Raw genomic sequence first — 18,037 nt, 5'->3', positions numbered from 1 at the left:
GTGAATTTGCTACATTTGTTTTTTTCCATGGTTTAAATTGATCACATTTTTTAAATAAAGTTTTTCAATAAATAAACATATATTCAAGCTTGGTATTGTTTTTTACTTTATAAACTTAATGTAAAGGTTAAGGTTAGATGCAGCATTTTAAAACCTTTCTACTGCTAAGGTTAAAGAGAAATTAACATCTGCTTTTTATATTGGCGTTTGACTGGCACAATTTTGCACAAATATTTTACAGCTAGTACTGTGTCTTATTTTGACCATAAAGGCTTTTGGCAATGTTTTATTTATTTATTTTTTGTTTATTTTCAGTAATAAGTGAATTTATTTAGATTTGCTTTGTGTGTGTGTGTGAGTTCAGGGCAAATTTTTGTCATTTCCTTTGACGGCCATGGCAAAGAGGAGATGCAATCTGGTCTTAGCTCCTCCTTCTCTATCTGTAACTTCTGTTGGTAGTGCTTTTCAGAGTAAGAATGATACCTGCGCTGCACAAGCATTGCAGACAAATATAATTACAAAAATCACTAATTTTACAAAAACTTTTTCTGTGAATTTATATATATATATTATATATATATATATATATATATATATATATATATATATAAATTCCATTACCGTTTTCAGTTGTAGTAATACCAGTGGAAATGCCAGTGAAGAAAATTAAACCGGAAGAAGGTATTAATTTATTAACTCTGTTTTAAGAATACGCAGAATCGCTTCTCAGTTTTAACATGTACTAACAGGTCAAATTTATATAATTTAAGAAATAACAAGAATTGCAATTCTTAGAAGTGTTATTCTCATACAAATTTATATATTTATATAGGCTTATTTATCAATTTTTTTCCCTAAAAAGTATATGTATGTATATGTAAAAATATGCATTAATATTAGCATAACAAACTATAACAAAAGCCATATTTTAGCACCAATATTTTTAAATGGGTTAAAATCATATTTAGATAGATAGATAGATAGATAGATAGAATCACAAAACAAAGAAATATCTTCCAGTTGTAAAAGGGATATCTGCCATTGACTTCTACATGATCTTGACAGGTTTTAGACAGCATATTTTTGGCTTCAGAATTGTTGCAGTTTTGTTGCATAATAAATTTTAGAAAAAGATTTTTTTCAGGTTTTTGGTATCAAAAAGCCTAACCTGAAAAAGTTGCAGTTTAGTAAATGTCCCCTTATGGGTTATTGATATAGACATTATAGACATGTATAAAAATATGCTTACATAAGTTAATGTTTTAATTTCTAGAGATACCAGTGGAAATGCCAGTGAAAAAACTTAAAGAACCAGAAGGTACTTATAACAAATTTTATAATATAGAGTATAACATATAAAGAATATTAAGGGGCACATTTACTAATCCACGAATCCGAATCTTGAATGGGAAAAAATCGGATTGGAAACAAAAATTTCTGAAGATCGCAAATATCACGAAAATGCTTACAAAAAAATCGTATTAGTCACGAAAATATCGTATTGGCGATCCGAAAGTCACGAAATTTTCGTACCGAACAATTGTAAACAGTGGTAAAACCTTTCCGATTTTTTCGTGCAAACGTCCGAAAAAGTCGTGCGGTGTATGAAAAAGTCATGCGGCGTACGAAAAAGTCGTCCGGACGCCCGAAAAAATCGGCGAAAATACGCTCAGAGCGTTTGCATGAACGCTCGAGCATTCGTGCCTTTGTAAATGTGCCCCTAAGAGTCTGGAATTAGCTATAAAAAATATTGCTAGGTATATATTACACAAGTCTAATTCAGTGCTGCTAATATTATATAAACATAACATAATCTTGCTGTTGTATGGTAAAATTGTTGCAGAATTTGTAGTATTATGGGTTTGGCAGTATATATACCAGATGTGATTTTTTTTTTTTTTTTTTTAAAGATATGCCTTATTTATTTTATTACTTACAGAAATACCAGTGGAAATACCAGTAGAGAAACCCAAAGAAGTATCAAAAGCAAAAGAACAAGGTACATTATTAAAATATTTAAAACATCCAGAGGCATGGCCCATAGTGATGAGTGAATTTGTCTCGTTTCGCTTCCTCAAATTTTTTTTACTACACAATTTTTTTTGCAGCCGTTGGAATCCATTTTTCATGGTGAAACCTTGTGAAAAATGTAATTTATCACTAGGCATTTATACACTGAACAAGAACATAAAATATGGCTACTTTATATTTAAATATAGAGAACACTCTACAGATATGCAAGACAGTACATTAGTATCTGATAAAAAAAGTTCAAGAAATCTCTTGTCTTACTAGTAAATAATACAATAAATTGCAAATAAATAAGACAATATGTAATGTACTGCTTTTTACCTTGTTAAATTGATATTTACCTACTATTGCTAAAGCATTTAAAATGCACTCATCAGAAAGGCCAGTTGCTTCTTTTACGAACCATGTAGTGATCAAAAAGGCACAGTTTAAATGATTAGGAACAGATAGCTTCACTTGCATTTACTAATACAGATGTTTTAAAATCTACAGTACAGTAACTATAGCATAGTAAAGAGATGCAGGTTGAGAGTGAGCCTCCAATAAAAATGGACATATTGTATTATAGTTATAAAAAAGCATATGTGCTTAATTAGTGCTTTTCCACTATGTACACAACAGTGGTGTAAAATTACTGTACATGTCCCACTCTAAAAGTGTATAAATAACTTAGCTCAAACATGTTGTCAGTAGCTGATGCGGTATATAGTAACTCTTTAATCAAAGTGAACAGGGACTAATAGAATATACCCTTGATGACTATAAAGAATTTTATTCATCCAGGTCTTGATATATAGTATCCATTTAATTAAGCCTAAAGCAAGTGGACTTTTTTGAGTTTTCTAAAACATTTTACTGCTCATGCAAGTGGCTTCTTCAGTTCAACTTAGTGTTAGGGAATTCCCCACCATTTAAACCCTTAAGAGAAGAACAGTCAAAGACATTTAATCACAATGGTTCTGTTGACCATATTCAGTTAGGTGTTGTTTCTTATTAAGGCAGGTGTTAATTTTTCAATGTATATAACCAGAATTGTCAATTGAGACTGATGACCTTGTCCTTCTGAAGGACAAGCTTTCCAGTTCAGCTTTGTATCATTAGCTCTACATAGGGGAAGCCACCCTATACCTATATGGACTCCAAAAAAATACTCAAGGAAGGAGCCCCTCCAAGCGGCATAAACTCTGTGACTTATAACATCGTCAAATATCTTAGCCCCCTTAGTAGGCAACACATTATCCTACATTCAGTACTGCATTGACTTCCAGTTAGACTCAACAAAGAGTATGATGAAAAACTTGACACAGATGAGACAATGTGACCTATGATGTGACATGGCATACATATGACCAAGGCAATTGTAACAGTGAGAAAACGGCTGAAACAACACACCACAAACAAAACAAAGCTGAACCCAGAACATGTTTATTCCTTACATTATCTATATCTTTTTTTAGAGGGCACGGCCTTGAGGGATCATGGGCATAGGTTAAGACTCACACAAATAATTCCTTTAGGGAAAGTGGCTCTTCATTGCAGCACAACTTTGTGCAATTTGCTGCTCTATGTGAAATGGAAGGCTATGCAACATTCTAAGCAGCCCTAGAGTGATGTATCTTCGAGTTTTCAGGGAAATGGTAATTTTCAGAATGGTAGCTTTCAGAAAGTAATGATTACATGCGTAATAGTGTGCGCTAATATTGCGTGCTATGAAATAATGCATAAATATATTGCGTGCTTTAAAATATCACTTAAAAATATGTCATCCCAACATAAATAACAACAATGAAATTGCTTCTTAATTCAGACAAGTGCCCTTTTTGTGAATCGATCATTAATTCTCCAAATATAAGAAGTGAAAATATTTTTAACGCATGCTAAAAATAACACTTGTTTTCCGACTGTAGAATCTATCTGTAGAATACAAATATATTATGCAAACTGTTAATTGCTAAGCACTAAAATGAATTTATCACAATTGCAGTATTTCTCTGGTAGAAGAAATTTTATAAAATTTGTGAAATAATTTATAATATAGAGAAGGCGCTAACATTAACATAAATATGTCTTGCCACTTTTATATTTTAAATCAAGTAAAATGTTTATTTAATATATATTTTTCTTAATATATATTAATAACCTATCATAACATGATCTTAGACATAATGTTGCAGAGACAGCTCAATAATGGAGTAACAATAACAAAATTTTAGATGTTCAGACTTTGCCAGTACAAGGGCATCTCTGCAATGTATCAACTGAGGAAGTGAGCAGGAACCTCGATTTGGAATGGCGGAAATTTTATGATAAAATTGAGGTATATTGGCTTGGAACATAGTATGTGTACTTGGATAGAGAACTGGCTGAAGCATAGATTACAAAGAGTGGTAAATGAAACATTTTCAGATTGGGCCAGTGTTGTTACTGGAGTACCGGAGAGGTCTGTCCTTGGTCCTTTTAGGAATTCCAAAAAATGGAATTCCTACAAGAAAAAAAATGTATTATTTGGAATGAAATAATAACTGAAATAAAACTTGCATATTTTAATTAATATGTTTTGTACTAAAGTTCTTGAGCATCTAAATAATTTTTAAATATCATTATTTAGATCTCATAAAATTTTTTAGATATTAACATTACAAACTGTTGGTAAGATTAGTTTTGACCAGTCACTGCAAATCTTATTTTTAACAGAGGTGCCACTAAAGAAGCCCGAACCAAAACCTGCAGAAGTTAAGAAAGGTAAATATTGTAGGCTCTATAAAACTGTGTTTATAAAAAAAATTGATTGGTAGTCTGAAAAGCTTCATTAAAATAAGGGGTAATGATGAGCGAATCTGTCCCGATTCTCTTTGCCATAAAATTAGCGAAACGGCAAGAAAATTAACGAAATGGCAAAAATTTCATGAAATGCATTTGTCGCACAATTGTTTTTGTTGCCAGTGTCTATTTTTTGTTATCCGCGTCTACGCCCAATTTTGATGTGACTGAGTCCGATTTGACGTGACCACGCCCAATTTGACACTCAACAAAAAAAATTTCCGTGCCATGAATTTTCTGTGCCATGAAATTTCACAAAGCAATTTGCTAATGGCGAAATGCAAAAATTTGCTGCAAATCCATGCCTGGCTTAAAAATTTGCTCATCAATAGTATTGAGAAGTCAAATGTAACAAGATACTCAAAAGTTAATAGTCTACTGGAAACAGTATATCATGACCTAGGGATGAAATAATACCTTTAACAACATATTGCATCATCATTATTATTTTTTATAAATTTATAATTATTTTTGAGAGAGGTGCCTGTAAAGAAACCTGAAGCAAAACCTGCAGATGTAAAGAAAGGTGAATATCACACTATCTGAAATACTGTGCCTAAAGATAGTCCAGTGGTTATGTCCGTTGAATTGATGTGATATAAAAAAAAAAAGTAAAACTCCTTGGCTAACATGTTAATTTATAGGATAGAGATTTTAAGGACAGACTAGATTTCCTAAAATCTCCTGATACTCTAGCACAACAATCGGTAAAATTGATGATACCGAACAAGGAATTTGACTGTTGAACCTTATCTTATGTAACTCATTAAATAAGGTATCTACTTTTTTTAAATTGAGAGGAAATACCACTTAAAATGTAGGAGGAGGGTTAGAAAGGTCATATTTGAAAGAAGTTTTGTGCTGCATTTACTTGATAATTGTGACATGTTTTGCTTGGTGCAACCGAATTTAAACGAACAAACCCAGTACCAATTTGTCAAAATTTTTTAATGAAGTTATATTATATTCAATAGAGGTGCCCATTCAGAAGACTGAACAAGAAGTGAAGGAAGTTAAGAAAGGTAAGAGCAAACAAACAAAAAAATAATTCATTATAAAGAATGTTTTTAATAATCTCAAATGAATGGCATATGCAGTAATTCATATGATATATTTTTGTACTGAGGAAACCAAATTGCTTTCTTAAGACCAATTTGTTGGGACTTCTAAAGTCAAATAATACCAACTGAAGCTACGGGTAATCTAGTCAATGATGAACGATAAATTATATTGTTTTTAAAAGAGGTGCCTATAAAGAAGCCTGAACTAATACCTACAGAAGTTAAGAAAGGTCAATATCTTTGCAATGATGTGATTGCTTTGTATTGTAATGATTATTGGTAACCCTTAATTATTTTCTGTGTGCTTTCAATACGCTCTAGATATAGGTAACGTAAATGCACTGCAATATTTGTCTTGCTCCATAAGATGGAATTCTTACAAGAAAAACACTTCTTATTCATTTGGAACATTCGCTATAAATTAAATGAATCTTGAAACCATCAGTAAAAGTATTGCTTAAAAGCAAAAGTGACATGTAAAGTAGCCTAATATGATTACTGAAGTTCTTGAGCATCTATATCACTCTTTTGTATCATTAGTTCGATCTCATAAACTCTTTTAAGATTTTAAAATGACAAACTGTTGGTAAGATTAGTTTTGACCAGTCATTCCGAATCTCATTTTTAACAGAGGTGCCATTAAAGAAGCCCGAACCAAAACCTGCAGAAGTTAAGAAAGATAAATCTTGTTGGCTATATCAAACTCTGTCTATGATATGGGTTGATTAGTGGTTTGGTAAGCTTCATTGAAATGAGTGGTAATGAAAGGGCAAATGTAACAAGATACGCAAAATCAATAGCTTATATAGAGGATCGAGGAGAAGCTCCACAAGACTATTTCTTTTTCTCTGCCCGCATCTATATTTTAAACTGTCCTCTACCATGTCTGTTGCTGTAATTCATTATGAGGTTGGATCTTTCATCGCAGCTCGTAAGTGCTATATGTATAGCACAATGTTTAGCAGTAGCATTAATTTCAAAGAAGGCTTCATCTGCATTTAAATAACAATGGCGACATTTTTTGTTTTGGGTCACTCACCTTAGTCTCCAATAGCAAACAGAACCCATGTCTGTGGGTATTTTCAAAATGAGTTTTATGAAGTGACATTTACCTTCAAGGAATGAGCTACCTAAAAAGACTGAAACAGAAAGAAAGGTAGATTTAATTTCATTTTTTGATAACTAGACATTCTAAAAACTCAAATGTGTTAGGTGGGAGCTTATTATAATTACTGTTTTCTTGTACAGAAGTTCTTGAGCATGTATATCCCTTTTTTCATATCATTATTTAGATCTCAGAAACCTTTACAGATATTAACATTAAAAACTGTTGGAAAGATTAGTTTTGACCAGGCATTGCAAATCTTATTTCTAACAGAGGTGCCCTTAAAGAAGCCCGAACCAAAACCTGCAGAAGTTAAAAAAGGTAAATATTGTAGGCTCTGTAAAACTCTGTCTATAAGATGATTGGTTGGGTGGTGGTTTGGTGAGCTTCATTGAAATATGAAAAATGAATGAAAAAGTTATTATCAGGACACAGAAGTAAAGTAGACTGAATGTATTCATCTGTTATTGGTTAAGTGAGAGTTCTTTCAAATTTTGGGTTCTAGGCAATGGGATTTGAATATCACCATGAGGTTCGGAAGTGGCATCTTTTAAAAATGGTTGTTACTGCATTTTGTGACTGAGTGCAGCTCACCTTGACCTAGTATATCCAGTAGTCCATTTATCATTGAGGAGAAATGTTTCATAACGCAATATTTTTTTCCAACAGAGGAACCAGTTAAGAAGGCTGAACCAGAAGTAAAGGACATTAAGAAAGGTAAACAGGAGAAAAATAAATGGACCTTCTAAAAAGTTAAATGGACAGAGCAAGTAAATGCAATAATGCATTCGTTGCATTAGAATTCATTTCATTTTTTGCACTAGACATTCTAAAAGCTCAATTGTGTTAGATAGGGGCTTATTATAATGGCTCTTTTTTCGTACTGAAGTTCTTGAGCATCTATATCACTTTTTCATATCATTATTTAGATCTCATAAACCTTTTTCAGATATTAACACTACAAACTGTTGTCTAAGATTGCTTCTGACCAGTCATTGCGAATCTTATTTTTAACAGAGGTGCCATTAAAGAAGCCCGAACCAAAACCTGCAGAAGTTAAGAAAGGTAAATATTGTAGGCTCTATAAAAGTCTGTTTATAATATTGGTTGATTGGTGGTTTGGTAAGATTCATTGGAATTAGAGGTAATGAGAGGGCAAATATAACAAGATACTCCAAAATCAATTGTCTACTAGAAACAGTATACTCTATCATGACCCAGGGATGAACGAAAACCTTTATAGACACATTGCCTCTTTGAATATTAACCCTAGAAGATGTTGTCATTATTGAATTGATAAAACACGAATAATATTATTTTTGACAGAGGTGCCTGTAAAGAAACCTGAAGCAAAACCTGCAGAAGTAAAGAAAGGTGAATATCACACTATCTGAGATAATTTGCATTAAAAAAAAAACAGCCAGTGGTTATGTCTGTCTGTCAGATCTGTCAAAATGAATTGCGATGAATTGATGTATCATGGAAACATGGAAAAACGTAAAATTCCTTAGCTTCCGTGTTACTTGATAGGAGAGCGATTTTAAGGACAGACTAGATTTCCTAAAGTCTCCTGATATTCTAGCACTACAAGCCATTGGTCATATTGATAATACCGAACAATGAATTTGACTTTTAAAGCTCATCTTGTGTAACTCATTAAGTAAGATTCCTATCTTATTTTAAATTGCGAGGAAATACCACTTAAATTGTAGGAGGAGCCTTAGGAAGGCCATATTTGAAAGAAGTTTTGTGCTGCATTTACTTGACAATTGTGATATGTTTTGCTTGGTGCAACCCAATTTAATCAAACAAACCCACTACCCATTTGTCATTACAATTTAAAAAAAAAGTTTCATAAAGTTATATTACATTCAACAGAGGTGCCCATTAAGAAGACTGAACCAGAAGTGAAGGAAGTTAAGAAAGGTGAGAGCAAACAAACAAAAAATCATTCATTATAAAGAATATTTTTAATGATCTCAAAGGAATGGCATAAGCAGTAATTCATGTGATGTATTTTTGTGCTGAGGAAGCCATAATTGCTTTCTTAAGACCAATTTGTTGGGACTTCTAAAGTCAAATAATACCAACTGAAGCTACGGGTAATCTAGTCAATGATGAACGATAAATTATATTGTTTTTAAAAGAGGTGCCTATAAAGAAGCCTGAACTAATACCTACAGAAGTTAAGAAAGGTCAATATCTTTGCAATGATGTGATTGCTTTGTATTGTAATGATTATTGGTAACCCTTAATTATTTTCTGTGTGCTTTCAATACGCTCTAGATATAGGTAACGTAAATGCACTGCAATATTTGTCTTGCTCCATAAGATGGAATTCTTACAAGAAAAACACTTCTTATTCATTTGGAACATTCGCTATAAATTAAATGAATCTTGAAACCATCAGTAAAAGTATTGCTTAAAAGCAAAAGTGACATGTAAAGCAGCCTAATATGATTACTGAAGTTCTTGAGCATCTATATCACTCTTTTGTATCATTAGTTAGATCTCATAAACTCTTTTCAGATATTAAAATGACAAACTGTTGGTAAGATTAGTTTTGACCAGTCATTCCGAATCTCATTTTTAACAGAGGTGCCATTAAAGAAGCCCGAACCAAAACCTGCAGAAGTTAAGAAAGGTAAATCTTGTTGGCTATATCAAACTCTGTCTATGATATGGGTTGATTAGTGGTTTGGTAAGCTTCATTGAAATGAGTGGTAATGAAAGGGCAAATGTAACAAGATACGCAAAATCAATAGCTTATATAGAGGATCGAGGAGAAGCTCCACAAGACTAATTCTTTTTCTCTGCCCGCATCTATATTTTAAACTGTCCTCTACCATGTCTGTTGCTGTAATTCATTATGAGGTTGGATCTTTCATCGCAGCTCGTAAGTGCTATATGTATAGCACAATGTTTAGCAGTAGCATTCATTTCAAAGAAGGCTTTTTCTGCATTTAAATAACAATGGCGACATTTTTTGTTTTGGGTCACTCACCTTAGTCTCCAATAGCAAACAGAACCCATGTCTGTGGGTATTTTCAAAATGAGTTTTATAAAGTGACATTACCTTCAAGAAATGAGCTACCTAAAAAGACTGAAACAGAAAGAAAGGTAGATTTAATTTCATTTTTTGATAACTAGACATTCTAAAATCTCGAATGCGTTAGGTAGGAGCTTATTACAATTACTGTTTTCTTGTACAGAAGTTCTTGAGCATGTATATCCCTTTTTTCATATCATTATTTAGATCTCAGAAACCTTTACAGATATTAACATTAAAAACTGTTGGAAAGATTAGTTTTGACCAGGCATTGCAAATCTTATTTCTAACAGAGGTGCCCTTAAAGAAGCCCGAACCAAAACCTGCAGAAGTTAAAAAAGGTAAATATTGTAGGCTCTGTAAAACTCTGTCTATAAGATGATTGGTTGGGTGGTGGTTTGGTGAGCTTCATTGAAATATGAAAAATGAATGAAAAAGTTATTATCAGGACACAGAAGTAAAGTAGACTGAATGTATTCATCTGTTATTGGTTAAGTGAGAGTTCTTTCAAATTTTGGGTTCTAGGCAATGGGATTTGAATATCACCATGAGGTTCGGAAGTGGCATCTTTTAAAAATGGTTGTTACTGCATTTTGTGACTGAGTGCAGCTCACCTTGACCTAGTATATCCAGTAGTCCATTTATCATTGAGGAGAAATGTTTCATAACGCAATATTTTTTTCCAACAGAGGAACCAGTTAAGAAGGCTGAACCAGAAGTAAAGGACATTAAGAAAGGTAAACAGGAGAAAAATAAATGGACCTTCTAAAAAGTTAAATGGACAGAGCAAGTAAATGCAATAATGCATTCGTTGCATTAGAATTCATTTCATTTTTTGCACTAGACATTCTAAAAGCTCAATTGTGTTAGATAGGGGCTTATTATAATGGCTCTTTTTTCGTACTGAAGTTCTTGAGCATCTATATCACTTTTTCATATCATTATTTAGATCTCATAAACCTTTTTCAGATATTAACACTACAAACTGTTGTCTAAGATTGCTTCTGACCAGTCATTGCGAATCTTATTTTTAACAGAGGTGCCATTAAAGAAGCCCGAACCAAAACCTGCAGAAGTTAAGAAAGGTAAATATTGTAGGCTCTATAAAAGTCTGTTTATAATATTGGTTGATTGGTGGTTTGGTAAGATTCATTGGAATTAGAGGTAATGAGAGGGCAAATATAACAAGATACTCCAAAATCAATTGTCTACTAGAAACAGTATACTCTATCATGACCCAGGGATGAACGAAAACCTTTATAGACACATTGCCTCTTTGAATATTAACCCTAGAAGATGTTGTCATTATTGAATTGATAAAACACGAATAATATTATTTTTGACAGAGGTGCCTGTAAAGAAACCTGAAGCAAAACCTGCAGAAGTAAAGAAAGGTGAATATCACACTATCTGAGATAATTTGCATTAAAAAAAAAAACAGCCAGTGGTTATGTCTGTCTGTCAGATCTGTCAAAATGAATTGCGATGAATTGATGTATCATGGAAACATGGAAAAACGTAAAATTCCTTAGCTTCCGTGTTACTTGATAGGAGAGCGATTTTAAGGACAGACTAGATTTCCTAAAGTCTCCTGATATTCTAGCACTGCAAGCCATTGGTCATATTGATAATACCGAACAATGAATTTGACTTTTAAAGCTCATCTTGTGTAACTCATTAAGTAAGATTCCTATCTTATTTTAAATTGCGAGGAAATACCACTTAAATTGTAGGAGGAGCCTTAGGAAGGCCATATTTGAAAGAAGTTTTGTGCTGCATTTACTTGACAATTGTGATATGTTTTGCTTGGTGCAACCCAATTTAATCAAACAAACCCACTACCCATTTGTCATTACAATTTAAAAAAAAAGTTTCATAAAGTTATATTACATTCAACAGAGGTGCCCATTAAGAAGACTGAACCAGAAGTGAAGGAAGTTAAGAAAGGTGAGAGCAAACAAACAAAAAATCATTCATTATAAAGAATATTTTTAATGATCTCAAAGGAATGGCATAAGCAGTAATTCATGTGATGTATTTTTGTGCTGAGGAAGCCATAATTGCTTTCTTAAGACCAATTTGTTGGGACTTCTAAAGTCAAATAATACCAACTGAAGCTACGGGTAATCTAGTCAATGATGAACGATAAATTATATTGTTTTTAAAAGAGGTGCCTATAAAGAAGCCTGAACTAATACCTACAGAAGTTAAGAAAGGTCAATATCTTTGCAATGATGTGATTGCTTTGTATTGTAATGATTATTGGTAACCCTTAATTATTTTCTGTGTGCTTTCAATACGCTCTAGATATAGGTAACGTAAATGCACTGCAATATTTGTCTTGCTCCATAAGATGGAATTCTTACAAGAAAAACACTTCTTATTCATTTGGAACATTCGCTATAAATTAAATGAATCTTGAAACCATCAGTAAAAGTATTGCTTAAAAGCAAAAGTGACATGTAAAGCAGCCTAATATGATTACTGAAGTTCTTGAGCATCTATATCACTCTTTTGTATCATTAGTTAGATCTCATAAACTCTTTTCAGATATTAAAATGACAAACTGTTGGTAAGATTAGTTTTGACCAGTCATTCCGAATCTCATTTTTAACAGAGGTGCCATTAAAGAAGCCCGAACCAAAACCTGCAGAAGTTAAGAAAGGTAAATCTTGTTGGCTATATCAAACTCTGTCTATGATATGGGTTGATTAGTGGTTTGGTAAGCTTCATTGAAATGAGTGGTAATGAAAGGGCAAATGTAACAAGATACGCAAAATCAATAGCTTATATAGAGGATCGAGGAGAAGCTCCACAAGACTAATTCTTTTTCTCTGCCCGCATCTATATTTTAAACTGTCCTCTACCATGTCTGTTGCTGTAATTCATTATGAGGTTGGATCTTTCATCGCAGCTCGTAAGTGCTATATGTATAGCACAATGTTTAGCAGTAGCATTCATTTCAAAGAAGGCTTTTTCTGCATTTAAATAACAATGGCGACATTTTTTGTTTTGGGTCACTCACCTTAGTCTCCAATAGCAAACAGAACCCATGTCTGTGGGTATTTTCAAAATGAGTTTTATAAAGTGACATTACCTTCAAGAAATGAGCTACCTAAAAAGACTGAAACAGAAAGAAAGGTAGATTTAATTTCATTTTTTGATAACTAGACATTCTAAAATCTCGAATGCGTTAGGTAGGAGCTTATTACAATTACTGTTTTCTTGTACAGAAGTTCTTGAGCATGTATATCCCTTTTTTCATATCATTATTTAGATCTCAGAAACCTTTACAGATATTAACATTAAAAACTGTTGGAAAGATTAGTTTTGACCAGGCATTGCAAATCTTATTTCTAACAGAGGTGCCCTTAAAGAAGCCCGAACCAAAACCTGCAGAAGTTAAAAAAGGTAAATATTGTAGGCTCTGTAAAACTCTGTCTATAAGATGATTGGTTGGGTGGTGGTTTGGTGAGCTTCATTGAAATATGAAAAATGAATGAAAAAGTTATTATCAGGACACAGAAGTAAAGTAGACTGAATGTATTCATCTGTTATTGGTTAAGTGAGAGTTCTTTCAAATTTTGGGTTCTAGGCAATGGGATTTGAATATCACCATGAGGTTCGGAAGTGGCATCTTTTAAAAATGGTTGTTACTGCATTTGTGACTGAGTGCAGCTCACCTTGACCTAGCTATATCCAGTAGTCCATTTATCATTGAGGAGAAATGTTTCATAACGCAATATTTTTTTCCAACAGAGGAACCAGTTAAGAAGGCTGAACCAGAAGTAAAGGACATTAAGAAAGGTAAACAGGAGAAAAATAAATGGACCTTCTAAAAAGTTAAATGGACAGAGCAAGTAAATGCAATAATGCATTCGTTGCATTAGAATTCATTTCATTTTTTGCACTAGACATTCTAAAAGCTCAATTGTGTTAGATAGGGGCTTATTATAATGGCTCTTTTTTCGTACTGAAGTTCTTGAGCATCTATATCACTTTTTCATATCATTATTTAGATCTCATAAACCTTTTTCAGATATTAACACTACAAACTGTTGTCTAAGATTGCTTCTGACCAGTCATTGCGAATCTTATTTTTAACAGAGGTGCCATTAAAGAAGCCCGAACCAAAACCTGCAGAAGTTAAGAAAGGTAAATATTGTAGGCTCTATAAAAGTCTGTTTATAATATTGGTTGATTGGTGGTTTGGTAAGATTCATTGGAATTAGAGGTAATGAGAGGGCAAATATAACAAGATACTCCAAAATCAATTGTCTACTAGAAACAGTATACTCTATCATGACCCAGGGATGAACGAAAACCTTTATAGACACATTGCCTCTTTGAATATTAACCCTAGAAGATGTTGTCATTATTGAATTGATAAAACACGAATAATATTATTTTTGACAGAGGTGCCTGTAAAGAAACCTGAAGCAAAACCTGCAGAAGTAAAGAAAGGTGAATATCACACTATCTGAGATAATTTGCATTAAAAAAAAAAACAGCCAGTGGTTATGTCTGTCTGTCAGATCTGTCAAAATGAATTGCGATGAATTGATGTATCATGGAAACATGGAAAAACGTAAAATTCCTTAGCTTCCGTGTTACTTGATAGGAGAGCGATTTTAAGGACAGACTAGATTTCCTAAAGTCTCCTGATATTCTAGCACTGCAAGCCATTGGTCATATTGATAATACCGAACAATGAATTTGACTTTTAAAGCTCATCTTGTGTAACTCATTAAGTAAGATTCCTATCTTATTTTAAATTGCGAGGAAATACCACTTAAATTGTAGGAGGAGCCTTAGGAAGGCCATATTTGAAAGAAGTTTTGTGCTGCATTTACTTGACAATTGTGATATGTTTTGCTTGGTGCAACCCAATTTAATCAAACAAACCCACTACCCATTTGTCATTACAATTTAAAAAAAAAGTTTCATAAAGTTATATTACATTCAACAGAGGTGCCCATTAAGAAGACTGAACCAGAAGTGAAGGAAGTTAAGAAAGGTGAGAGCAAACAAACAAAAAATCATTCATTATAAAGAATATTTTTAATGATCTCAAAGGAATGGCATAAGCAGTAATTCATGTGATGTATTTTTGTGCTGAGGAAGCCATAATTGCTTTCTTAAGACCAATTTGTTGGGACTTCTAAAGTCAAATAATACCAACTGAAGCTACGGGTAATCTAGTCAATGATGAACGATAAATTATATTGTTTTTAAAAGAGGTGCCTATAAAGAAGCCTGAACTAATACCTACAGAAGTTAAGAAAGGTCAATATCTTTGCAATGATGTGATTGCTTTGTATTGTAATGATTATTGGTAACCCTTAATTATTTTCTGTGTGCTTTCAATACGCTCTAGATATAGGTAACGTAAATGCACTGCAATATTTGTCTTGCTCCATAAGATGGAATTCTTACAAGAAAAACACTTCTTATTCATTTGGAACATTCGCTATAAATTAAATGAATCTTGAAACCATCAGTAAAAGTATTGCTTAAAAGCAAAAGTGACATGTAAAGCAGCCTAATATGATTACTGAAGTTCTTGAGCATCTATATCACTCTTTTGTATCATTAGTTAGATCTCATAAACTCTTTTCAGATATTAAAATGACAAACTGTTGGTAAGATTAGTTTTGACCAGTCATTCCGAATCTCATTTTTAACAGAGGTGCCATTAAAGAAGCCCGAACCAAAACCTGCAGAAGTTAAGAAAGGTAAATCTTGTTGGCTATATCAAACTCTGTCTATGATATGGGTTGATTAGTGGTTTGGTAAGCTTCATTGAAATGAGTGGTAATGAAAGGGCAAATGTAACAAGATACGCAAAATCAATAGCTTATATAGAGGATCGAGGAGAAGCTCCACAAGACTAATTCTTTTTCTCTGCCCGCATCTATATTTTAAACTGTCCTCTACCATGTCTGTTGCTGTAATTCATTATGAGGTTGGATCTTTCATCGCAGCTCGTAAGTGCTATATGTATAGCACAATGTTTAGCAGTAGCATTCATTTCAAAGAAGGCTTTTTCTGCATTTAAATAACAATGGCGACATTTTTTGTTTTGGGTCACTCACCTTAGTCTCCAATAGCAAACAGAACCCATGTCTGTGGGTATTTTCAAAATGAGTTTTATAAAGTGACATTACCTTCAAGAAATGAGCTACCTAAAAAGACTGAAACAGAAAGAAAGGTAGATTTAATTTCATTTTTTGATAACTAGACATTCTAAAATCTCGAATGCGTTAGGTAGGAGCTTATTACAATTACTGTTTTCTTGTACAGAAGTTCTTGAGCATGTATATCCCTTTTTTCATATCATTATTTAGATCTCAGAAACCTTTACAGATATTAACATTAAAAACTGTTGGAAAGATTAGTTTTGACCAGGCATTGCAAATCTTATTTCTAACAGAGGTGCCCTTAAAGAAGCCCGAACCAAAACCTGCAGAAGTTAAAAAAGGTAAATATTGTAGGCTCTGTAAAACTCTGTCTATAAGATGATTGGTTGGGTGGTGGTTTGGTGAGCTTCATTGAAATATGAAAAATGAATGAAAAAGTTATTATCAGGACACAGAAGTAAAGTAGACTGAATGTATTCATCTGTTATTGGTTAAGTGAGAGTTCTTTCAAATTTTGGGTTCTAGGCAATGGGATTTGAATATCACCATGAGGTTCGGAAGTGGCATCTTTTAAAAATGGTTGTTACTGCATTTTGTGACTGAGTGCAGCTCACCTTGACCTAGTATATCCAGTAGTCCATTTATCATTGAGGAGAAATGTTTCATAACGCAATATTTTTTTCCAACAGAGGAACCAGTTAAGAAGGCTGAACCAGAAGTAAAGGACATTAAGAAAGGTAAACAGGAGAAAAATAAATGGACCTTCTAAAAAGTTAAATGGACAGAGCAAGTAAATGCAATAATGCATTCGTTGCATTAGAATTCATTTCATTTTTTGCACTAGACATTCTAAAAGCTCAATTGTGTTAGATAGGGGCTTATTATAATGGCTCTTTTTTTCGTACTGAAGTTCTTGAGCATCTATATCACTTTTTCATATCATTATTTAGATCTCATAAACCTTTTTCAGATATTAACACTACAAACTGTTGTCTAAGATTGCTTCTGACCAGTCATTGCGAATCTTATTTTTAACAGAGGTGCCATTAAAGAAGCCCGAACCAAAACCTGCAGAAGTTAAGAAAGGTAAATATTGTAGGCTCTATAAAAGTCTGTTTATAATATTGGTTGATTGGTGGTTTGGTAAGATTTCATTGGAATTAGAGGTAATGAGAGGGCAAATATAACAAGATACTCCAAAATCAATTGTCTACTAGAAACAGTATACTCTATCATGACCCAGGGATGAACGAAAACCTTTATAGACACATTGCCTCTTTGAATATTAACCCTAGAAGATGTTGTCAAACATGGAAAAACGTAAAATTCCTTAGCTTCCGTGTTACTTGATAGGAGAGCGATTTTAAGGACAGACTAGATTTCCTAAAGTCTCCTGATATTCTAGCACTGCAAGCCATTGGTCATATTGATAATACCGAACAATGAATTTGACTTTTAAAGCTCATCTTGTGTAACTCATTAAGTAAGATTCCTATCTTATTTTAAATTGCGAGGAAATACCACTTAAATTGTAGGAGGAGCCTTAGGAAGGCCATATTTGAAAGAAGTTTTGTGCTGCATTTACTTGACAATTGTGATATGTTTTGCTTGGTGCAACCCAATTTAATCAAACAAACCCACTACCCATTTGTCATTACAATTTAAAAAAAAAAGTTTCATAAAGTTATATTACATTCAACAGAGGTGCCCATTAAGAAGACTGAACCAGAAGTGAAGGAAGTTAAGAAAGGTGAGAGCAAACAAACAAAAAATCATTCATTATAAAGAATATTTTTAATGATCTCAAAGGAATGGCATAAGCAGTAATTCA

General features: G+C 33.0%; 1 protein-coding gene across 50 annotated transcripts in view; it reads left to right on the top strand.

The window, feature by feature from the left end:
• Positions 1 to 18,037, top strand: part of trdn (triadin) — a 245,141-nt gene that overhangs the window by 212,815 nt on the left and 14,289 nt on the right. For 12 of the 50 annotated variants that reach the window (XM_031902071.1, XM_031902072.1, XM_031902091.1 and 9 more), the window contains 28 exons: positions 631 to 681; positions 1,274 to 1,318; positions 1,940 to 1,999; positions 4,726 to 4,773; positions 5,826 to 5,873; positions 6,544 to 6,591; positions 7,291 to 7,338; positions 7,687 to 7,734; positions 8,035 to 8,082; positions 8,344 to 8,391; positions 8,896 to 8,943; positions 9,614 to 9,661; positions 10,360 to 10,407; positions 10,756 to 10,803; positions 11,104 to 11,151; positions 11,413 to 11,460; positions 11,966 to 12,013; positions 12,684 to 12,731; positions 13,430 to 13,477; positions 13,826 to 13,873; positions 14,174 to 14,221; positions 14,483 to 14,530; positions 15,036 to 15,083; positions 15,754 to 15,801; positions 16,500 to 16,547; positions 16,896 to 16,943; positions 17,245 to 17,292; positions 17,909 to 17,956. In XM_031902071.1, the coding sequence (XP_031757931.1) occupies positions 631 to 681; positions 1,274 to 1,318; positions 1,940 to 1,999; positions 4,726 to 4,773; positions 5,826 to 5,873; positions 6,544 to 6,591; positions 7,291 to 7,338; positions 7,687 to 7,734; positions 8,035 to 8,082; positions 8,344 to 8,391; positions 8,896 to 8,943; positions 9,614 to 9,661; positions 10,360 to 10,407; positions 10,756 to 10,803; positions 11,104 to 11,151; positions 11,413 to 11,460; positions 11,966 to 12,013; positions 12,684 to 12,731; positions 13,430 to 13,477; positions 13,826 to 13,873; positions 14,174 to 14,221; positions 14,483 to 14,530; positions 15,036 to 15,083; positions 15,754 to 15,801; positions 16,500 to 16,547; positions 16,896 to 16,943; positions 17,245 to 17,292; positions 17,909 to 17,956 (1,356 nt within the window). Of the gene's footprint in view, positions 1 to 630; positions 682 to 1,273; positions 1,319 to 1,939; positions 2,000 to 4,725; positions 4,774 to 5,329; positions 5,378 to 5,825; positions 5,874 to 6,543; positions 6,592 to 7,290; positions 7,339 to 7,686; positions 7,735 to 8,034; positions 8,083 to 8,343; positions 8,392 to 8,895; positions 8,944 to 9,613; positions 9,662 to 10,359; positions 10,408 to 10,755; positions 10,804 to 11,103; positions 11,152 to 11,412; positions 11,461 to 11,965; positions 12,014 to 12,683; positions 12,732 to 13,429; positions 13,478 to 13,825; positions 13,874 to 14,173; positions 14,222 to 14,482; positions 14,531 to 15,035; positions 15,084 to 15,753; positions 15,802 to 16,499; positions 16,548 to 16,895; positions 16,944 to 17,244; positions 17,293 to 17,908; positions 17,957 to 18,037 lie in introns of all 50 variants that reach the window. The other 38 variants (XM_031902099.1, XM_031902097.1, XM_031902069.1 and 35 more) reach the window with 34 other exon arrangements.

Source organism: Xenopus tropicalis, chromosome 5 (genome assembly GCF_000004195.4).
Source record: "Xenopus tropicalis strain Nigerian chromosome 5, UCB_Xtro_10.0, whole genome shotgun sequence".
NCBI lineage: Eukaryota > Metazoa > Chordata > Amphibia > Anura > Pipidae > Xenopus > Xenopus tropicalis.
The sequence above is the reverse complement of the archived record's forward strand: the minus strand, read 5'-3'. Positions and strand labels throughout refer to the sequence as shown.